Consider the following 23,478-nt stretch of genomic DNA (forward strand, 5'->3'; position numbering starts at 1 on the left):
GCAGAAGGTTGTTCTCACTTGCCAGCATGGGTGCAAAAGCCCTGCTACTGATTTTCCCTATTGGAGAAGGCACTCCACAAGCTCCCAGTGCAGGATCTGTGGTTCTGGCAAAGTTATGCAAAGCTCCTTGTGAGTCGTTTTGTTATTATTACAAAGACTATTTCAGTTCCATTGCAGCCTTCAAAACGCCTCGAAGACATTTTCTGCCTAAACCTTTTTAAAATGTCAGGAGACCTAATAATGTCTATACAACTCCCACTGCCTTCATGGAGATGCCTGTGCAAAGGATCTGCAATTACTCACCCAGCCAGGATGTTCTGGAATGTGTCATTATCACTGTGGTATTCCCTGTGTGGGGTGTGGAGATCTCTGAGGGCTGGGATCTGTCACAGCAGAGGGACAACTCATGGGAACAAAACAGGCTCAGTCCAATCTGCACCTGGGAGGAACTCTGAGGGAGCTGGGATGCTCAGCCTGGAGAAAAGGAGGCTCCCAGGGGGACCTTCTGGCTCTCTGCAACCCCCTGACAGGAGGGGGGAGCCACGTGGGGGTCAGGCTCTGCTCCCAGGGAACAATGGACAGAGTGAGAGGAAACAGTCTCAATTTGTGCCAGGGGAGGTTTAGTTTTGATACTGGGGGAAATTCCTTCATGGAAAGGGCTGTCCAGCCCTGGCACAGCTGCCCAGGGCAGTGTTGGAGTCCCCATCCCTGGAGGGATTTCAAAGCCGTGTGGATGTGGCACTTGGGGACATGGGTCAGTGGTGGCCTTGGCAGTGCTGCAGAAACAGTTGGACTTGACAAGCTCAGAGGGCTTTTCCAACCTGAATGATTCCATGATTCAAAGGCGCCTTTGGTGGCTGTGGGAGGAGGTCCCACAGGATTGTATGGCCATGGAGAGGCCGGGGTGGAGGTGCTGGGGTGCTCCTGGGAACATCCTAATTTAAGAACCTAGACCAGATGGGGAACAAGTGACATCTGCTGTGGCTGCCCTTCATGCTCTATAAATAATCCATGTCTTGGGTGTGCCAGCTCAATTTGGTTGTAAATGAAATCGTGTTAATAAATAATACATGTTTCCATATAAACTGAACCAATCTGGGGTATGTGTGTGTGTCTGTGTGTGTGTAATCTCTTATTCTTACAAGAAGGGAAATTTATTTCATTGGAATGGCTGCTGCCAGGATGCTGGGCTTTGTAATGTGAGGAGTATATGCTGGAAGGAAATGATCCTACCCTTTTTGAATAAGTGCAGTCTAAAAAAGTGAACAGATTCGTGGTTTGTTTTTTTAAGTAGATCTTCTGGTGAAAGACACTGACATGAAATCATTTGTCAGCAGTGAAGATGAGGTTCTGCTCCCTGATGGAGCTGGTCTGGCCTTGCATTACAGGTGTTGGTCTTACCTACCATTTTCCAGCACTGTGCTTTTCCAGGAGCCAGTGACAACATGTTTTTTATGGAGCTGTTTATGCATCCTGTAAACCCTTCAGCTTGCAGACATGCCCTGACACTGCTCGTGCCTGGTGAGCAGGACAGGAACTCAGTAATTCTCAAGTTGTTTTTCTCCCTTTATTTTTTTTCCCCCTCATTCAATCAAGTTTTGTTCAACCCCAGACCTCGCTGGTTTTCTGAAAGGCTCTTCATGAGGTCAGATGTGGAGAGACAAGGTTATGGAAGATGCTGGCACAACTTGTTGAGTTGCTGTTAATGCCTCCATAACATTTTTTTGGGATAAACACATTTTTTATGTGTTTATCTACTATCAACTATTGTATGATCATATGAATATTTAGGTTAGAAGTTGTCAAATCAGAAGTATTTTAATGGACAAAAATAATAGCACTGCAGGCGTGATTTTTGCTGAAGGAATAATAACACCTTTAATTTTAAAGCTGTTCCAAGACTTCCTCTCTGCAATCCTGAAATTCAAACATTTCTCAATTAATACCTATTATTTCCATGCAGTACTTGTTGACTGGCTTGAGGCATCTTCCTTCCCAAGTCCAACCAGGAAAATCAGTGTCAAGAGAAAACACCAGGGAGGAGAATCACAAACAGCTCTTTTTGCAAGAGAAAAATGTGAGCAGTAGCTGGTGTCCACCCACACATCTATTTTAAAAACAAGGAGACAGAATATTGCTATATTCCAATTCCTCTTCCCAGAGCAAAGCAGGCACGTGATTAATGGAATAAACAGCTCAGAATAATAAGCAATATTGCTTTATATGCAGGGTCCACAGTCTGGAGGTGCCCAGCATGCTCTGGAAGAGTAAAAGCTCATCTTAATCGTTGCCTGTCATCCTGTGCAGTGTTCTGTGGCCTAAATTAGGGACATCAAAAGCTTCTAAGAGCTAATGAAAATTCTAAAGAGGCTCAAAATGAACGGCACGTAGCAGCCTTCTGGTTATCGTGCTGCTGTGTGCCAGGTTAGACTTGCCAGTCCTAATTGTTTCCTTTCTTCCCCCTTTAGGAAAAATGATGAGATGTAAAATCCTACTAGATGGGAGTACATCTAATAATGCAAAGGGGCAGGACGAGTGGAGGAAGGAGGGGAAAGCCCCAGTGCCAGCCCTGCTGTGGCTCAGTTGGTTTTGTTCTGTATGAGGCCTTTACTAAGGATGATAAAACACTGGCACAGGTTGCCCAGAGCAGCTGTGGCTGCCCCATTCCTGGAAGTGTCCAAGGCTAGGTTGGACGGGGCTTGGAGCAACCTGGGATAGTGGAAGGTGTTCCTATCCACAGCAGGGAGTTGGACTGAGATGAGCTTTAAGGTCCCTCCCAACCCAAACCATTCCAAGACTCTATGGTTTCATGTCTGTTGGAGGCCAACTTCTGTTTGGCTCCAGTGAGAGTTAAGCACTTGGGACCTCCAAGAGCAGCTGTAGGCAGAGGTAACCTCACTGCTGCTGTGAGTAAATACAGAGAAAAGTGTGTGTGTATGTGTACCCAGATGGGAAGTCTCCTACTGGAAGTTATTGGATCCACTACTAATGACTGAACTTTATTTAACTTATAATGATACGTTATTATCACACATATGATGATTCTCTGGGCTCCCAGAGAATCCCTGCTCCCACCCTGCCATGTCCAAACAGGGCAGGAATCAGGCAGAGCACCATGCCGGAGCCTCTGGCCCAGGGAGCAGCAGGAGCTTTCCTTTTATATCTCAGTGATGCATTTGTACCTTTCAGGCTAAAAATATCTAAGGATGGAGATACAAAGACTCTTCTCTCCTACGTTAAGGTTTTCCTTTATTCCTACATGTCTTCTTCCAAGTCCTGTATCCATTATCTGCCTCAGGCTGCCCGTGGGCGCCCAGCAGGCGAGGGATTAGCAGCTCACACCCAGGCAGTGAAAATCCCTCCTTGGAGGGAAATATCCATCCATCCCATGAAGTCCCTGGACCAAGACCAAGAACTCATCTGGGGTGAGAGCATTGAAAAGGCCTCTTCAGCCATGCCAGCTGCCCACATCCTCCTTACTACTTGGAGCATCCCTGCCAGAGGATAGAGCAGATCCTCATCCCTTCTACTGTCTCCTTCAGGGACAGCAGGTGAGTCACTTCATATCCCTGTGCAGCAGTTCTGCCACAGAAAAACACATCCTAAGAAATTACTTCCTTTTTTTTTTTTTTGTTGAGGCCAACCCTCTGATTTGAAATACTAGTCTAGGAGAGACCGTGGATAAAGGCAGCACTGACAGAAAGAAGTACTGAGCTTCAGTAAGGAGAAGCACAAAGCATGTTTGAAAAAAAGTTAGAAATGAAAGGGGAAAAAAAATACCAGGATTGTAGCAGTGAGAAGCTACCCAGGCACCTCAAGCACTGGTGGTGGGAGGGCTCTGCAATACACTTACCAAGTTGCTACAAGCACGAATATTATGGAAGCCCTCCAGCAAACACCGTGGAATAATTTAATTCATGCTGTAGCACAGAGTGTTTCCAACACTGGTACAGCATCAAATGCCTGAAAATGTGGCTGTTTAAGGCTTTTTCCACCCCACTGTCACCCAAGACAGGCCAGAGGGCCCAGCACGAGCCCAACCATAACCTGTAACGCAACAGCTCTCGTGGAGACCTCGCCGGGTGTTCCTGCACCTTCAGAGCACAGGCTGCCAGCTGAGGGAGAACAAAGGCTCCCAGACCCGGGCCCCACTTACGGGTGGGTCGACACCCAGGCAGCCCCAGAGCTCGGCCTTCCCCTGCAGCAACAGGAACCGAACTCAACTGCCAGGCAGTGGAGCTTGTGGACCAAGGTTGGTGGGCCCCGAGGACAGGGAGGGCACATGCCCAGCCCCACGCCTGTGGAAGGCCAGGGACCCCACGGGATACCCGCCTGAGTACAGGAGGGTCCCTCCAACCGCCTGCTGAGCAAGGGGGACACACAAAGCCCCACATACGGGGCTGTCTCCCGAGGTCCGGCACTCCCAACAACGGCCTCGTGGCCTATGGCCGGGGAGACAGGGCCCCAGCCCCGAGGACAGGGGGAGCTCACGCTGGCACGTCACCAGCAGGACAGGCAGCCCCGCAGCACAGGCACACACCCAGGCCATGGCTACAGGCAGGTCACGGTGCCCGCACCGCCACTAAGGGGCTTCACTCCATCCTCAGGAAGAAGGGGCAAGGCTGGGCCCTGTCTCCACCCGTGGGTTTAGAGAGCACCCCCGTATTGCTGCACAGAGCCCTTCTTTGCTTCCTGGGAAGTCTAAGCTACACTAGCCTCATTTCTACAGGGGCTAAAGGACAAGCCTACTTGCTCACTCCCACAGACAAAGACGAAGGCACAAAGGGGGAAGGATTGTCCCAGAAGAGGGAGCAAGCTCCGTGCAGGCAATGTGGGGAGCCATCCCTACCTCTGAGCAGGAGAGGAGAGCCTCAGAGCCACCCCGGCCTGCACAGAGGCCAGAGGAGCCTCAACACCTGAGGGGATTCACAGCTGGCCAAGACACAAAGGCTGTGGCACACCCTGATTGCAGGGGGTCACTCTGGCCAGGGACTGCCAGCAGGCACAAAGGTGCCAAGGAAGAAGCCCTGCCCTGCTTACAGGGTGGGCTGGGGATTGGGAGAGCTCCATTTCCCCCCTCAGGTGCAGAGATGGGGGCTCTCACGCTCCTTACAGGGTTGCACTGCTCTCTGGGCAGCCAAAGGAACAAGATGGCCAAAGGCCAACGACAGCACAGCCTGCCTTCAGACGAGGGGGGGCAGCCACTAAGTAAATGTCTGTGATGGAAAGAAAGGAAGGAAAACCAAGGGATCTCCTCATGCTGAGTCTGAGTCCGGAAGCTGGTGAAAAGGAAAATAAATGTTTAATAGAGAAAATACAAAGTTCAAATTAGTGTGCCCAGTGAGCCCAACCAGTCTATACTCCACTGCACACTCCAGTGCACCCAGTGTGTTCTCCCAGGGTGTCCAGTGCATGCTCCATGGCAAACTCACTGGGATGGGAAGGGTGCCCCAACAATCTCTTGGAAATCCCACAACAAACTCCTGGGAATCCTTGACAAACTCCTGCCTGGGTCAGGGCTGCTCATCCAGGAGGGCTGCACTGCGAGGCCACAGGTAATTAATTAATTCAGCTTAATTAAGATCACGATTAGAAGTGAATGATGGGAAGCTGCTGCTTTAGCCCACGAGAGGGCAATGCTTCCCACCCAGTTAGTGGCCATGCTTGGGAAAAGTGGCTTTCTCTGTTTTTAATTAGGAATTGCACGAGGAATTCCTTCTCTTTGGACAGTTTTCCTGAAGGTTTGGGTTGGCTGTTTTCTCACTGGGGTGTAATGCCTGGCAGTGTTCTCCTATGCATCCCTGTGCTATTGGTTGTAATGCGGGAGATTCGCAATAAAGAGGAGCCGGGCAGGCCGCTAATCCCATCTTCTCTCCCATACAACCTGCTGTGGAGCCAGGCTGGTGGCCGGGGGGACCTGGCTGTGCCAGGGACAGCAACAACCCGGCTGTGGTGATGTTGGACAAAGGATGGCCATGGAAAACAGCAAAGAAGGGTTTTCCTGCTACTCTCAGAGCTGCTGCATGACAGGGATGCTCTGTCAGGGCACACTTGGAGTGGAGTGATGGGCACAACAGCTTCCCCAGTTTAGTCTGTTTTGGATGGGACCTTAAAGCTCCTCCAGTTCAACCCCCTGCCAGGGGCAGAGACACCCTTCCACTAGACCATTTGTTCCAAGCCCCGTCCAACCTGGCCTTAGCCACTTCCAGGGATGGAGCAGCCACAGCTTCCCTGGGCGACCTGTGCCAGTGTTTTTCCACCCTCATTTTCCATCCTTTCTCCCTCCTGCAGCTCCCAGGAACCTGTATTTAAATTTTAACCCACACCCTCCCCTCCCTCTGGAGACAAAATGTATTCTCAAGTGACTCCAGGATCAAAGCCCCACAAGCCGAGGCACGCTGGGGAGCAGGCAAGCCCTTGCAGATGCCAGCCCTGCTCCTACCTCCTAAAATTCCCAGGATAGGGGGGAACGGCGACGCTCCAACCGCTCCACCACCAGGGACTCCCCACCACCGCGACCTTGTGCGCTCCAATCCCTGGCGCGCACACTTTCCCCACCTCAACCCCTTCCCAAAGACCACCGGCACGCCTGAATCCACCTTGGAACAGGACAAACCGGTTTGGAATTCCGCCTGGATTAGGAATACACGAGGGGCGCTCGTCGCCCCGGGTGGCCCCGCCCATCATTCGCCCGGCCCCGCCCACTCCCACTCGACCACGCCCACTCCCGCTCGGCCCCGCCCCGCCCCCACGGGCGGGAGTGGGCGGGTCCGTGGGTGGACATGGGCGTGGCCTCGTGGGCGGTGGGCGGAGCCTGAACGCCCGCTCCGGTCGCCCGTGGAGACACCGGGAGCGCCGGTGGGTGAGTACCGGGATACTGGGACGGGAAGGGAGGGTTGGGGGTCCCGCCGGGAATACCGAGCTCTGCCACCCGGGACGGGCTGCGCGGAGCCGGCGGAGCAGCGGAAAGCGGCGGCTCGACCCTTCTTTTGCTGCTGGGCCTGGCGGGGCGGGCTGGGCCCGAGCGGTGCCTGGGTGCTTAAAAGTTTGTGTTTTTTGGTTGCTTTTTATTTTTTCTTCCCCCTCCTTTTCCTGCCGTCCAGAGGGAAGTTCCCGGTGGGGAGGCAGCGCGCGGTTTGTGCTGCGGTTCAACAAGTTGCTTGCGGTTCCGGAGCGGGTCGAAATCTGCTTAATTGTGTAAAAACTAATCTGCCTAATTATGTAAAAATAATACTAAAATAGGCGTTTTTCCTCGGGGACAGCGTCGCACGGCCTTCCCGCCTCCTTCCCGCCTCCTTCCCTCCATCCAGCCCTTCCCCATGGCACTGATGGATATCCAGAGCTGGCAGCTCCAACTGTACCAGCCACAACTTTCAGCTAAATCCTTTACATTTTACCAATTTTAATATTCCCCAGCCATCAGGTGATGAGTTTTCCTTGGAATCACAGAGCTCTGCTTGACGGAGGAAGTTTCCCACGTGTGGGGAGTTGTGGGATGAGTGTGGGAAGAAGGTTAATTAGTGGGAAGCGTCATTAGTCGAGGAGGTTTCGTGTTGATACTAAGATTACACACCCTGTTGCAGTAACAAGTTTACTGAGAATCAGGGAATTGCAGAATATCCTCAGCTGGAAGGGACCCACACAGATCATCCAGTGCAGCTCCAGGAACTTTAATAACTTTTAAATTGCAATACTTCGTTCCAAGCTTAAATTCTTTCATTTTGTGGGGAGGGGGAGAAATGGGTGTTTTTAGTGGATATTGTGATTTTAGCCTGGTGATTTTGGGAAGGAGGAGCCAGCAGGAATGACTGGAGCTATGTCAAGGGGGAATCAAAGGAAAAGGTTCTTCCCCAGAGAGTGGCTGGGCACTGAACAGGCTCCCCAGGGCAGTGGTCACAGCACCAAGGCTGACAGAGCCCAAGGAGCATTTGGACAATGCTCTCAGGGACAGGATGGGATTGTTGGGCTGTCCTGTACAAGCCAGGGGTTGGACTGGATGGTCCTTGTGGGTCCCTTCCAAATCAAGATACTCCATGATTCTGTGATTTAATTTGATTAGTGTGGCACCTTAAATGGAATTCACAGCGATTTGCCAGGCAATTATCTGGTGTTTTTATTGGCTTAGAGGTCACAGCATCATGGACGTGTTACTTGTTTGTGTTTATCTGGGCTGTAAATTGGGTTAGAAGTACATTTCTGTGAGTAAAGGCCGAGCAGTGGACAGTGGGAGGATTTGATGTTTGATGCGACTCCAGTGCCACTAAATGAGATTGAGGGATTAGTATGAAGTTAATGACTTCTCAATCCCGTATTTCATCCCGGCGTGGGATGGATTGCAGGATATCTTTAATCAAGGACTAAAGCAGCAATAAACTCCAGAGAGAGCAATGGATGAGGTCTGGTGCTGGGGGTGAGCTTGTTTCCTAATCACCCAGCCGATGGATGATTTTTCCTTAAAAACAAACCTCTCCTGTTAACCTGGAGGAGTTTCCTGGGCTCCCAAACAGCAGAGCCACTTCCAGCATCTCTCATCTCATGGTGGTGTTAAATCCAAATATTGAGTTGTGCTGTAGGTTTTAGATACTTCTTTTATTTGAAATATAATGTCTCTTTGGCTATATAATAACTTTTTTAATGAGTACTGAAAGTTCTTAATTTCTTAGGCTCTGTTCCTCAAAAAAGACTTGGAATATTTGAGCCAGATTCACAACAAATTCTGTGTAGAAAGGCATGGGATGAATTATGGAATCCCAGAATGATTTGGGTTGGAAGGGACATTAATGCCCATCCAGTCACACCCCCTGCTGTTGGCAGGGATACCTTCCAGTACACCAGGTTGCTCCAAGCCTCATCCAACCCGACCTTGGACACTTCCAGGGATGGAACAGCCACAGCTTCTCTGGGCAACCTGTGCCAGGGCCTCCCCACTCTCCCAGGGAAGGATTTCTGCCCAATATCCCATCTAAACCTGCCCTCTGGCAGTACAAAGCCATCCCCCCTTGTCCTGGCACTATCTGCCCATTTAAGAAGTCACTGTCACTCTTTCCTATATGGCTCCATTTTCCCTGTAAGTGTTGCTGGAATGTTGAGTGGAAGATGCTGAACACAACGGCTCTGCCCAGTGGGAATGTCCTTCCTCCCCAGAAACAGCTTTCCAAATCCCAATGCATAACCCTCTGATAGGATCTGTTGCAAAAGCAAATCCAAATTGCTCCAGAAATCTGTCGTACAGCCCCATAAATCCTCCCCCTCAGCCCTTTCCCTTTGTCCCCTTTGCCAGAGCAGAGATCGTCTCAGGGAACAGAGGGAATACTTTCCAAGGGGTGTATAGTTAGCATGGGAAACACCACTACAGCCCTGACCGAGGCTTGGAGTTGTATTCCAGGGAGGATTGTGTTGCTGCAACTTCATCTGTTCTTACACAAACTATAGGAGTGGGTGAAGGCTGCAGGTCTCATGTCCTCGCGTAGAAATACGCTTGTGCAAAGGTAGGAATTGTAGTGGCACTTCCATTAGCTAGGATGGAATGGGAAGCAAGTCCCCCTAGATCCTGAGGGTTGTTGTAGACTCGCTGTTTCTTGGGAAATGGAGGCTGCAGATGTTTGGTGACCCTCGGGATTTGCTCCACATTAATCACTGCTGGAATTGGGCTGCTCTTGGCAGAATTGTGCAATATTACACAACTGGGTCTCAGTTTTCTGAACCTCAGTGTTCATCCTATGGTCGGAGTTGGGGGTTCCTCCGGGTTGACATCAATTCTTGCTCCCAGAAATAACCAGGGGGGAAACTTGGAAGGGAAGGAGAAGAGAAAATAATGGTGAGAGAAACAAAAAGTTTTCACTCCATGTTTTGCAAGGATTGATGAGAAGCAACAGAAAGAGCAGAGGCAGTGACTGAAGTCCTGTGGTGACTGGGCTGTAGTAGGATTCTCCATGGGATTTTATGGAGGTAGGTAGAAGCAGGAAGGTGAAGGGACCAGTGGGGGTACCCAGGGGAGGTGGAAGCACGGTGAGGGTACATCCATCCCCTGGCACAGGTTGCCCAGAGAAGCTGTGGCTGCCCCATCCCCGGAAGTGTCCAAGGCCAGGTTGGACGGGGCTTGGAGCAACCTGGAATAGTGGAAGGTGTCCCTGTCCATGGCAGGGGTGGTACTGGATGGGTTTTAAGGTCCCTTCCAACCCAAACCAGTCTGAAATTCTGTGAAGACAGATCTGGGCTGCAGTGTACCCCAAATCCAAGCTCCTTGGTTCCTGGGGCCCCAGCCAGCCCGGGTGTGGGTGGATCGGAGCTTTAGGATGTTCACAGACACCAACAGCTGTGTATTTTTAGTTTTGTTCCTTTTAATATTTGGTAAAACAGGCAATGTGTTTATATTCAGCTTCCTGTGTCCGTATCAGTGTCTTGGCATGTGATGGAGTTACAGAGGGAGGAGGGAAAAGGAAAAAAGTGTGTTATGAGGATTATTTGTATTCCAACTGCTGTCGACAGCGGGATGTGGCTGCTGGGATCATCTCCTTGTTTAAACATTCAGCTCAACTCAAGCAGGATCCGGACTTGCTCCCCCTTTGTTTACACAGTTTTTTTCCCCATCCCTTCTCCTGTGTCTTTCCAAACCTTCTGTACAGGGACAGGTCACTTCTTGGTACGATCTGGTTTGGGACATACACATGATCTGAACCTTCGTTCGCTCCAACACAGGGCATCAGCTCCAAGCCCTCACTCACTGTGTGGGTACTAATCCTCCAACACCAGCTCTCAAAGTGTTTGGAGATGGAAAAGCCCATCTTTGTTCTGGTGTGAAGGGAGCAGCCTGCTTCCTCAGCCTGTTTCCCTAATCCAGGCTGTTCTGGCAGTCCACAATCCAATGGTGGTGATGCTCTCTGGAATCACCCCTTTGTTATCCATAACCATTCCTTCAGCGGGCGCAGTGGGAGCACATAGGGGAGATTTTGCCTCATTTTCCTCTCTAAATTATGGCTTTCCTTGTGTCAAAGCTCCCTCAGAGCACAAACCCAGACAGTTTTCTGGTGGTTTAAGCTGAGGAGAGCAAAATCCTCCCTACTAGTTTCCATCAATGTGATAAGGGGATGCTCTAGGACCCAGCACTGCCCTCGCGGCCTGAACCAGGGATTGTGTGGGATATTCTCAGGAGGGCCTGGTGAGTGTTGCAGAAAGGGAAAAATATGGGCTGAAAACCAGGAAAAACTGCTGTGCCTTCGGAAACTGCAGGTCTGGCTTGTGCAGCAGGAACTGCCACAGGAAGGGTTGGGAAGCTGTGCAAGGAGGACTTGGTGGTGACAGGAGGTGGCCCTAAGAGGCCTCCTTCAGCAGAAACAGCTGAACATTCTGATTGTTTATACATTGAAGTTTTAATTTGAAGTTGGTTGTAATGTTTCCAGCAGGCCTTTCCTGGGCTGTCAGTCCCTCTCTGGATATGTTTAAATGTCTGTCCTCTGTTGTTGTTTGAGCTTCAGTTTGCTCAGTGACTGAGATATTTGATGTATCTGTGAGTATCTTCCCAGTTCATGGAAGAAAAAGACGTTCTTTTCTGTGTCATTAATCATATTGATGATTAGCCAGAATACTTCCAGAAGATTTCCTTTCTGTTTGTTAAAATAAAATCAAGCAGTTACCAAATAAAATCAAGCAGTTACCAAAGGCATTTATGATAAATTTTGTACTGCCATATTGCAGCGTGAAGTGCAAAAAATTCAGTTCCAGGGCAGGTTTGGGTGAGATATTAGGGATAAATTTCTTCCCCATGAGGATAGTGAGGCCCTGGCACAGGTTGCCCAGAGAAGCTGTGGCGGCCCCATCCCTGGAAGTGTCCAAAGCTGGGTTGAACGGGGCTTGGACCAACCTGGGGTAGTAGAAAGTGCCCCTGCCCATGGCAGGGGGATTGAATGAGATGAACTTTGAGCTTCCTCCCAACCCAGTCTGGGATTTTGTTGTTGCTGCAAGTAAATTTGAGCAGATCCCAAACTGCATTTTCATCTCTGTAGTTTTGAGTCAGGTTTTTGGTCTAAGGTTGGAGCTGGGATAAGGAGAAAGTGTCACTGATGATTTTGGGAGATGGATCATCTTTCTCCTAGCTGACTGTGGTTTATGTTGCTGTAAACCTTGCAAGGGATCCATTCTGTACAGCAGGGATGCTCCAGCTGGAACTGCCTGCCAGGGCCCATGGAAAAAGAGGACTCAGGTTGGTGCTGCCGGCCTTGGCTGGAGGGACTGGGAACCATCCAGCCATGGAATTTTCTCTTCTCTCTCCCACATGTCCTTCCCTGATTTATTCCTTCCCCAGCATGGCCTGACCTCTGAATGCAGGATTTTGGAGGGATGCATTACGCTGGCCTCAAACTATGCCAGCAATGTTGGGTTTGTGGGTTTTTATGGCTGGTTTGATTGGAGCTTTGATTAGGCAGGAATATGGAGTCTCTGTAGCTCTGGGGAGGGAAGTGACCCTGGGAGCCAGTTAGTTTTCAGATGCATTTAAAGCTGAGGTTGGACTGGATCCCTGAAGGTCTCTCCCAACCCAAACCTTTCTGTGTGGTCTGTGATTGTTTTGACTGTGTTTTGATCTCCCTCAGGATGCACAAGTCAATATTGAAATTTTTCTTATTTTTCCTTAACAATTTTCAGGGTGAGTGAGCAGAATGAGAACTTGCACAGATAAGCAAAGCAGCGGTTTTTCCATTAAACTTTGATTTTACGCAGCAGTCACATGTCTGTGAAGGAGTTTACGTGTGACATTTATTTTTGTTTCCCTGCTGGATGTGAACAGGACAAGCCTGGCACAGGGACAAGGAGTGGCTGTGGCAAGACAGTCTCTTTTTTAACACAATTTGCTTTTCCCCTCCGTACAGTGATTTTAACAGCACCTATTAAAATTGTGATCCTGTTTCCAGCACAGGAAGTAGCATGTGATTATAAAGGGGACACTGTCCGTTCTGCCTGCCACCTCCCTGCCTTGCTAAGGACAATCCCTTGGGAACTTTTGGTGGTTTTTGTCTCATTTCCTGGGAATGAGGGAGCTGCGTTGCTGTGGCTTCTCCAAGCCCATCGTAGCTCGTGGTGTGACTTGGGCGAGTGTGGAGCGGTGCCAGGGCTTGGTGCCAGAGCTCCACCAGTCCTTGGCAACTGATGGTTGGTTTCCCTCCAAAGAGTGTCCATGGCAATCTCGGATCCTGCCGTGCCCTGCTTAATGAGGTATCCATGCCCTGGCTCCGCTGCCAGCTCAGCAAATGCCCGGAGCCTCCAATCCGAGCTCTGCAGTGCAGGGACAGTGGGTGTATCTGCAGGGGCACAGAGGTGTGTGAATGTGCAGTAGGAATTCCAGGGAAGGGGAACAGAGCGATTGCCAGCCTGTTTTGGATTATCAGTCACTGGATTTAGAACCTGCTGTGTGTATTTGCACACCTGTGTGGGGATTGCAATGAATGGGCTTCCAGCAGCAGCACAGCCAGGAGAGGAAAAGAAAATTTTACTTGTAAATATGGTCCCTGCTCCAGCTTCCAAAGAATTTTCACCACCTTATGGTTTTTATCACCTCACAAGCTGGGAGACCTGGGGATGTTCACCTGGAGAAGAGAAGGCTCCAGGGAGACCTTAGAGCCCCTGCCAGTGCCTAAAGGGGCTCCAAGAGAGCTGGAGAGGGACTTTTAGGTCAAGGGTCTGGAGGGACAGGTCAAGGGAGAATGGCTTCCCACTGTCAGAGTTCAGGATTAGATGGGATATTGGGAAGGAATTGTTGGCTGTGAGGGTGGTGAGGCCCTGGCACAGGTTACCCAGAGAAGCTGTGGCTGCCCCTGGATCCATGGAAGTGTCCAAGGCTAGGTTGGATGGAGCTCGGAGCAACCTAGGATAGTGGAAGGTGTCCCTGCCCATGGCAAGGAGTGGAACTGGATGGGTTTTAAAGGCGTCCTGCAACCCAAACCATTCCATGATTCTCTTTCACCTGTAGCATCAGGGCAGCCAGCTTGGTCTATGTTTGTGTTGTAGGTAGATAGTTTAAAAAAATAAACCCTTTGGATCTCTCTAATCTCTTCGGTTGCTGGTTTCTGTTCTCAGCAATGCCAAGTTGTGCTTGTCAGGTGCCCAATTCTACTGTCATTCATGGCCAACACTCCTAAAAAATTTCTGCCCTCATTGAATTGTCATTGAATTGTTATAGGTCAAAATTATAATTTTTTACAATAAAAATTTAGGAACATTGTTAAATATGCTGTGCTCTGGATTTGCCAATCTTGCAACAGTGAACAGGATCTGGTACTGGAACTTATATGTTTTTGGACTCATATAATTCCAGAGTTTTTTCTGGGTGTGTAAAGGCCTTCGTAGGGAACATGGGCAGTTAGATTTGTTTCTCCAGGGATTTAAGCCCAGCTGCTGGAATATCTCAGTGAAGGTTTACAGCTCAGAGAAGTCTCGGGGGGCACAGTAATCCTGGAATGGTTTGGGTTGCAGGAGGCCTCAAAACTCATCCTATTCCATCCCCTGCCATGGGCTGGGACGCTTTGCGCTAGACTGGGTTGCTCTAAGCGCCATCAACCTGGCCCTAAACATTTCCAGGGATGGGGCAGCCACAAGTTCCACATGTGCTCAACACTGGCTACGGTGGTGCTTAACTAAACCTGCTCTGGGTTTTACTCCGAGTAGTTAAACTCGTTTTAAAGGCAGTGGCTTTTCCAGTAGCTGCCTCTAGACTCACCTGCCCCAGGTCTGGGTGGGACCTGTCCCTTGGAGCGTGGGCTCCAGGAGGAGCCATGCAGGCAGCACCCAAATCTGTGTAAACTTGTTCCCTTCATTCCCATCTGGGAGGAGGCCAGGGGGAATTGGGCGCCCGTGGCCGTGTCCTTGAGAAGGGAAGTAGGAAAACTGGCAATAAGAAAGATCTGAGGTAGGTTTTCCAGCCAGGCCAATCTCAAAATACTGTAAGTTTTGTGACTGGAATTAAACCACAAGTGCCAAACCCCCTTAGCTTTGGCTTTCTTGCACTATAAAGTCCTTATAATTTTTATTTTACTCTGTTTCAGGATCATTACACTGATAAAATCAAAGCAAGCCGGACAGGTAGCAAGTCTGCCTATGTAGGTGAGTTTCCAGTCCACTCTTGTTCCTTCCTTTCATACAAAATATAAAGCAGCACAACAAGTCCCAAACACCAGTGATTCAATTTTATTCTGGAGCAAAACAAATAAAAAATACTTGGCAGCTTTGTGGAGGAGAGCTACAAGGACAGCAACAGCTTGGTGTTGGCGCAGCGCTGGTTGCTCACACTATTCACCTCAAGTTTTTAACTGACTGGAATTTAGGGGGCAGAAACACCTGCTTTGGCCATGGAAATTAGGCTTTTCCTTGTTTATTCCCCCAGTAAGGAAGGGGCAACATGCAAGTCTTCATCATTTCTGCCTCTGCTGTGTTACAGGCATTTTGTTTGACCATGTCATCATGCAGATTCTTCCTATATTCACCCCATCCTGAAAAATAGGTGCTTTGATAAATTCTTGTAGCCAAGAGGCTGGTGAAATCCTTTGCACTCTTCCAGTTCTTTGAGCTGAGCCCTACAGAGCTCTTCCCAGAGCATCTCCCGCCTTCGTCCTCGGCTTTATCTCTTGCAGACGAAGGAATTTGCTGAAGGTCACAGAACCTGAGGCCAAGCTGCATCCCGTGACACTCAGTCTGGAGCTTTAATCACAGACCACTCCTGCTTTACATGCTGTAAGAGGAGCTGATTTTGATACAGCTACAAGTCTCTTTGCAAATGTCTCTTTGTAGTTTGCCCATCTTTCCTGGTGGGATTTACCTGGGGAGTGCCCTGTGGGGAAAAACAGGGACCTTCTGTGGATAAACTGCCCTGCAGTTCATTGTCTTTTCCAATGGCTTCAGGCTGATGTCTTTAAAATAATATGGCTCAGATGTTTTTCAAAGGAACCTTGATCTAGAAGCCACTTTTCATGGCTTTCATGTGTACTAAAGATACAAAAAGTTAAGTCAGAAAAAAAATGCAGAGGAAAATAAAAGCAGGTTTTTCCACTACTCATCTCTGAACATGTACATTGGGTTTGACAGAGTCACATCATGAAGGCTGACTTTGAAAATCAAACAGAGCTGTAGCCTAGGTTTGATCAGCAGGATGGTACTGCAATAACTTGTGGGATGGAGGTTATGAAGGAACACAACCTTAATTAAACACCCGGAATATGAAATCCAATTGATCGTCTTGGGAGTTGTCTGTTTCCTTTCATTTCACATTATTTTATGGGTTTTAATCCATTTGAAAAGGACTAAGACACTGGCAACATTGTTTATAACTGAAAAAAAGATCTCCATTGTAAAATCACTTAGTATTCCCAAGTGTAAATTCTCTGATAAGGAAACATCAAAAGGGGGTGTTCTAAGGGGCCTTTATTCTCCATCTGCACTGATGGACTGCTCACCCACCTCTGTGTAAACCAGGTGTATCTGTGTGCCCAGGCTTCCCATTGCTAACCCAGCCCTGAATCCTGCACCTCTTCTGAGAGGAGCATGACAGCAGAGTTTGTCATTGCTGTACCTTTTCTGCTGTAAAAGTGGTTTTGAAATCTGGGACCCGTGATCCTTTGGCTGTGGTGCTGTGCAGGGTGTGCATCCCAAAGCACTCACATCCCTCCCAAAGTCCTGCAGCTGCCACATGTTTCAGGTTCCCTGCGTCATAGTGTGGACCCTCCAGTAGGTGAAGCAGTTAGTTTTGTCTGGGGAGTTTCTTGTTTTCCTTTACCTAACCCAAACTTTTTCTAGTGTGTATAAAATATTTGTGCTATGATTTTAACTCTTCCTTGATACCTATTTAAAAATCCAGTCCTTCTCACCTGTCAGGAACCAGGGAGCTACTCCTCACAGTTTGGTTTGTGGTAGGTGTGGAGCGGGTGCAGAAACCTTCCTCTAGCCCCAGATGATCCATCCCTGTGATGGGAGCAGCTCCTGCAGGCACTGGAGCCATGGCCTTGGCTGGGGCTGTGCTGAGGAAGGACAAGGGAGTAGGGGGCTGGTATCCCTGGAGCCATTGGGGAAGTTGTGGGTGATCCCTGACACTGCTTTTCGTGGGAAGTTTGCACTGTGGGTGCTGTGTTCAGTCTGCAAAGTGCACGAGTGGCTCCAGGTCCTCCTGGGTAACTCTGGTGTGTCCCACCACCTTGTTGTCCATCCATTGTGTGGGGTATAAGGATCATGGAATCACGGAATGGTTTGGGTTGGAAGGGACCTTAAAGCCCATCTCATTCCAGTCCCTGCCATAGGCAGGGATACCTTCCACTACCCCAGCTTGCTGCAAGCGCCATCCAACCTGGCCTTGGACACTTCCAGGGACGGAGTATCTTAAAAAAAGAAATGACACAAAAGCATCTCTAATCCCTCTTTTCTTTTACCACTCAGTTCTATTTTCCTGCAGAGGGCAGGACTCTGGTGTTTTCCAGCTGCCCAGGTTTATTTTCCATTCTCCTTGGTAGTGTGGCAGAAGGAAATGATTCCAGCGCTGGTGTTTCCACTGGGTGTCAGCACGGCCCTGTGCAGGGATCAGGCTAGCAGAGCCCTGCCAACCCTGGGCTTTCCCTTTGGCTGCACCCACCACTGGAAAAACGAGGTTGGCTGCATTTCCAGAGCAGGGTTTTCAAGGATGGGCTCACCCCGCGCAGGCGCCGAGGCTGAGTGAGCCGGGAAGGGACTGTTTTGTTGGAAGTGCTCTTTCCTTCTCGAAGCAGAGCAACCGGTTGGAGCAGGAGGAGTGTGGAACGTGCCTGGCTCGTTCCTATGCTCTCTAATTAGGGTTACAGCTGGGACAGTGGGTCCCTGGTTCTGGCAGAACAGCGTGGAGAGCTTTTGTAGTATTTATAGTGTTTCGGTGGAAGCTGTGGGTGTGATACAGAGCGTTCTCAGAGAGCGGCTGGGGGGACTCACGTGCAGGGTTGGTGGGTGACAGGTCAGGGCTGCTCACCCTGCTCCCTCCATGCCGACCCTTCCACTTCTTTTCCACACTTATTGCACATCCAGGCTTTCCAAGCCCTTTGCAAAACCCTTGGGCCCGCTACCTGTCCTGCCAGGCCAAGGTACCTCCTTCAGCCCCCCACTCTGTGCACATTGGCAGGGAAGCAGCCCCCCCCAAGGGCAATTTTGGTTTCAGGTGGGCAGAGGCATCCCCTGGATACTTCTTCCTCTCACCTGCTGCTGCCATTGGGGACCCTGTGCCTCTCCCACCCTCCCTGTGGGTCACCTCATGCCAGGTGCCACTGTGTTCCAGGGTGTGCAGGATCTGGGAGGGGACATGTCAGCACTTGCTGGGACGCCAAATGCTCTGCAACACATGTTGGCAGAAGGCAGTACCAGGCACACTGAGATTCCTCCAACACATTCTTCCATTGGGGACCTAAATATTTAAAATTCAAGGCTATGAAGTATCGCAGATACAGATTATTGCTTGTGTGCAACTGTTTCATCTGTTGCTGTACCTGGTTGTGCTCTGATGTGCCCTCAGAATGGATTGGTTTATTTCTGCACCCGCCTTTAATGGCAGCATTGGCCTCTTGCCTTGGATTGGGAGAGTTTTTGGTTCTGCAAGTTGTAACAAATCTGCTCCTGAGCACCCTGTAGTAAAACCAACCTCCAGCATTCAAGTCCCAACTGGCTGCCAGCCCTCCTGCTCTCACACAAGCTCCTGGGAAAGTGGCACGTGCAAGAACCCACTAAAACCTTACCCCATGTCCTGCCCCTGCAGCTGAAATTGGAGCTGAAATTCAAAGCCCAGATGAGGTGGATCTGGGGACCTGCTGCATGGTCATCTCATTACCTAAAGCCTGTGACAAAAAACAGGGCAAGACCTGGAAAAACAGGGGTTTTCTAGGGAAGAGGGGCAGCTCCACCCCTTTGCAGGTACTTCAAGAAAGCAAAACATGCAGGTGTGTGGCCTGCAGGAATTACACTGGAGGATTCATGTGTTTTTCCCTTTCACAGGCAAAGTGCAGCTGGTGAGCATCCAGCTCATCTGAACAAACACTGGCCTCAGTTTTCCATAGATAAATTAGGAAGAAATTCTTCCGTATGGGGGCGGTGAGGCCTTGTTACAGGTTGCCCAGAGCTGTGGCTGCCCCATCCCTGGAAGTGTCCAAGGCCAGGTTAAACAGGGCTTGGGGCAACCTGGTCTAGTAGAAGGTGTTCCTGCACATGGCAGGGGGTGATGGCCAGAGAAGCTGTTGGTGGGACTGATTCTTTTGTCTCATTTTAGTTTGTGAGTCAGAGACAAGCAAGAGTTGCAGCTATGCCCATGTCTGCTCTGGGGTTTGGGAATCTCTGTCACCACCAACCTTGGATCCAGCAAACCTTCGTTCAGCTTTGTCACTTGTAACCATAAAATCATGGAATGTTTTTGGTTGGAAGGGACCTTAAAGCCCATCTTGTTCCTCTCCCTGCCATGGGCAGGGACACCTTCCACTAGACCAGGTTGCTCCAAGCCCCGTCCAACCTGGCCTTAAGCACCAGCTGTGTTTTGTCTTAGGTGGTGAGTGGAAAAACTTTTTGGAAATTTGTTTTGGTCCATTTAGCACAGTCATGACTGTAAGTGCTGGAACAGGAGAAATCCTGATGGGAAAGTGTTGGAATGAGTCAGGCTCTTGGGATATCTTTGCTTTTGGCTCAGCCTGCTGAGCATGAGGATTCGCTTCCTAGAAATCGGAGCGGTGCCCTCTCTGACCGCATGGTCATTTCTTTAGAGAGCGACTTCATTCCCTTGGGAGACTTCCCTATCTCAGAAAACCCTGCCCACAGCTCCAAGGGCACAAACCCCCAAGTTCTGCAGAGCTGTGGACACCACCAATTTAAATCTGAGGAGTTTCCTGAAGTCCAGTGCATCCTAGGGGAAATCCAGTGGCTCTGGGAGGTCGCAGCAGCTCGGATCAGTTGCCAGGAACTCAGAGGGAAAACAGTATTATTGGGTGCTGACCTAGTTGTTTGTAAATCTCTCTGTAGAAGAGATTTAGTGATCTTAGGAGGAGTATTAAGGCTTGTGTTTGTTTGGAGATGGGGAAATGAAGCAATTTAATTTTCAAATGTTATGGTTTGGGTTGCGTTTTCTCTTTTTTTTAAAAACATCTAATTTATTAACAAAGCTAACCAGCTGGGAAAATAAGCACTGGAACTTTCCTAAGGAGGTCATCCATGGAGATTGGAAAGTGATCCAGAGCTTCAAACCTCTCCAGCTGAAAAAAAGGGTTTGGGGCTGAGGAAGAGAACACTGGTCTTGCCCCAGTAAAACGAGAGGAGAATGGTTTATGTTTTAATTTTACAATAATTTTTTAAACCTTATGTCTTTTTTTTTTTTTTTAAGTACTAAAATTACAGGAATTAGAAAATTCTGAGCTATCTTCTCGGAGCTGCATACATTACTTGATAAAAAAATAATTACTTTGGATTGGGTTTTTCACATAATAGTTTTTCAATATAGTAAGTGAAAACTGCAGGGACTAAATTAGCCCAGTGCTAAATGTCCAAGGCCAGGCTGGACAGGGCTTGCAGCAACCTGGGATAGTGGAAGGTGTCCCTGCCCATGGCAGGGGGTAGAACTGGATGAGCTTGAAGGTCCCTCCCAACCCAAAGCAGTTGGGATCCTGTGATTCCATGAGTGCTGTGTCCTGGGCTAAGCCCGTGCCATAGTGGGAACGCTACAGAAGAAAAATTCTGTTGGCTTTTTGAATTTTGCATGAATTTCTTTCTATGGGTGGTAAGCAGTGAATCCTCTGTGACTCACTCCATAGGTGACCTCTCTGGAGCACAACTTGGCAGATATTTTTGGCCCATGAGGTGTTTGTGGGGAGCTGGGGCAGCACAGGACTGACACAGACCAGGGGTCAGGTGGTTGCAGAGGCAGAACATCCATGGATCCACATCCATTTGCTTTAGGAAATAAGTTTTTTTTATTGATACCAAATGTCAGGTGTGAATGTCCCCTCACCTGCGCCTGAGCAGGTGGTGTTACCTGTCACCTGGCATTTCCTCTGCCCAAAGCTTTTCCAAGAATTTTTCCCCCCAAAAATGGGGACTCAGAGCAGGATAATGCTGTTCTCAGCTAGCTGGGCAGGCATGGGCACTGCCTGGAAAACAGCCCTGCTCTCCAGGCTGAGGTGAGAGAAACTTGAATCCTGCAGGAACCGCTGTGGGCAGCGCTTGGAAAGGTCACACAGAGCCATGTTGAACTCGGGTCACTGTAATGCCATAAATGATTCAAGCACAGCCCCGTGGAGCCAATTATCCATGTGGAGCTGTGGAAAACAAGCAGCAAGGTTTGTGTAGAGTCCTCTAGAGACTGCTACACAGGACAGTGACACAGGCAGGGCTGGTCCAAACAGTCTCTTTGGGCACCTGGAGACCTGAATAACTTGGAATCACAGGCTGGTTTGGGTTGGGAGGGATGTTAAAGCTCCTCTTGTTCCACCCTCTGCCGTGGGCAGGGACACTCCACTAGACCAGGTTGCTCCAAGCCCTGTCCAATCTGGCCTTGGACATTTAGCACTGGACTAATTTAGCACTAAGCTCTTGGCCGCTGTGATGCCTGTAAGGATATCCTTGGGAATGCAATGCTGCACAGTCCTCAGTCTGGGCTGCAGGTGGGTATCTGCTCCACCATAAGCCTTCATGAAACAGCCAGGGATGCTGAGATCAGCCTGTGCCATGGATAGTATTTCTTCACAGAAAGGCTGGTCCAGCCCTGGCGCAGCTGCCCAAGGCGGTGGTGGAGTCCCCATCCCTGGACAGATTGAAAAGCCATATGGATGTGACACCTGGGGACATGGGTCAGTGGTGGCCTTGGCAGTGCTGGAGGACAGTTGAACTCGATGATCTGAGAGGGCTTTTCCAACCTAAATGATTCTGTGGTTCTATCCTGGCTCACTCCTTGCTCTTTGGTGGGCTCAGGAGCAAGCCTCCTTCCACGGTCCAACTCTCAGGGAAGCATGGGGATCCTGGTACACACTGGGCTCTCCTGGAAGTCCATGGGGAGCTGCAAATGGGAACCAAGCTGCCAAAGCTGTGCTGGAATTGCTGCCAGACCAGCCATGGCTTTTCCCATCCTCCTCACTGCCACTGGCTTCAACCAAGGGGCAGAAACCTGCACAGAAGCTCCATGCTTTTTTTTTGGAGGATGTTTTACTTCCAGAGCTGTTTCTCAACTGTCTGGTCCTGTTGGGTATCTTAATAACAAAACAAACAAACAAAAAACCCTTTTTGCAACGTGTCATGGATGCCTCTTTGTAAAAGCTGTTTAAGGTGCTGTGCCACCTTCTGGAAAAATAACCTGCTGTCTTTCCAAACAGAACTTCCCTGCTCCACTGAAAATGTCTGGCAAAACAGCCACCACGACCAACAACATTGCTCAGGCCCGAAGGACTGTGCAGCAGCTCAGGATAGAAGCCTCAATAGAGAGGATAAAGGTGACAGCACATCCTTTCTCACCCCTCCTTTCTTTCCTCGTTGAAAGGAGCTGGAGGACAATGACATATCTGTGTGTGTGTGTGTGTGTGTGTGTGCACCCACAGCTCAGTGATTTTTCCCATCTCAAAATGTGACATCAGCATTTCAGCTCAACAAGTCTAAATAAAGGCAGTTCTTGTGGCCCAGTATCCCATCTAACCCTGCCCTCTGGCAGAAGGAACCTTCTCCCCTGTTTTCTTCCCTGTCACTGCAGGATAGATGAGAAATTCCTCATTACAACCCACTGCACTATTTTGAACCCCCTCCTGTTTATTCCCAGTTTTCTGTGTAGGAGCCAAGTGGAACCTTTACCTGGTGTCACAGATGAATCCCAAAGAGCAGCAGGATTCATCCTTTCCTCCTCCCTGAGGATGAAGCAAGGAGACAGAACATATCTCTCTCCAAGTGCCTCTCCCATCCCTCATAGGGACTCTGTACCCATCACAGCTCTCAGCACCTTTGATCCTGTTCCCATGGGAAACCCCATTGTCTGTTTATTTTTCCCTGTCTCCTGCAGGTGTCCAAAGCCTCGGCAGACCTGATGCTGTACTGTGAGGAACACGCCAAGAAGGACCCGTTACTCATGGGCATTCCTGCTTCTGAGAACCCTTTCAAGGACAAGAAAACCTGCGTTTTGTTATAGGAGAGGGGCAGCTCCTCCCCAGCCCACCTAGGCAAGGCCAAGCACCAACACTCCGTAAGGTCCCAACCGTTCCCTGGCTCGGAGCGGCTTCTCTTTTACCACATGTATAAGTCCTTAAGCTTTCCAGAGCATTCCTTCTGATCCCTATCTTTATTAGGAAGCTGAATTCATGTCTTTCCTGGCCAAGGGAATGGGGTTGAGCCCAGGAGCAGCACTGGGGTCTCTGCCCAGGGTGGTCCTGGCTGCATTTGCCAAGTCAAACAAGACCAAAGTTGCCTGAGCTTTGCTGATAAAGCAGAGATCAAGTTGTAGAGACCTGATGGAACATCACTGGGTTTACATTTTTT

General features: G+C 49.5%; 1 protein-coding gene across 2 annotated transcripts; it reads left to right on the forward strand.

The window, feature by feature from the left end:
* The first annotated feature begins 6,757 nt into the window (after nt 1-6,757).
* Nucleotides 6,758-23,472, forward strand: GNG12 (G protein subunit gamma 12). Of its 2 annotated transcripts, XM_027891106.1 has the most exons (4): nt 6,758-6,862; nt 15,033-15,090; nt 22,332-22,448; nt 23,006-23,472. In XM_027891106.1, the coding sequence occupies exons 3-4, from the start codon at nt 22,353-22,355 to the stop codon at nt 23,129-23,131; spliced, it is 222 nt and encodes a 73-aa protein (XP_027746907.1). In that variant the 5' UTR covers nt 6,758-6,862; nt 15,033-15,090; nt 22,332-22,352; the 3' UTR covers nt 23,132-23,472. The 2 variants fall into 2 exon arrangements, with proteins under 2 accessions (XP_027746907.1, XP_027746908.1); XM_027891107.1 differs by lacking the exon at nt 15,033-15,090 and having other exon boundaries at nt 6,768-6,862.
* The last annotated feature ends 6 nt before the right edge of the window (nt 23,473-23,478 follow it).

The sequence above is a fragment of the Empidonax traillii genome, unplaced genomic scaffold, assembly GCF_003031625.1.
Source record: "Empidonax traillii isolate 1590-97213 ecotype Southwest subspecies unplaced genomic scaffold, ASM303162v1 scaffold309:size1915965, whole genome shotgun sequence".
NCBI lineage: Eukaryota > Metazoa > Chordata > Aves > Passeriformes > Tyrannidae > Empidonax > Empidonax traillii.

Bases quoted from the DNA above. Each gene is read 5' to 3' on its own strand.
- GNG12 (XM_027891106.1), top strand. From the start codon at position 22,353: ATGTCTGGCAAAACAGCCACCACGACCAACAACATTGCTCAGGCCCGA. The intron at 22,449-23,005 runs GTGACAGCACAT...TGTCTCCTGCAG, and splicing joins CCTCAATAGAGAGGATAAAG to GTGTCCAAAGCCTCGGCAGA.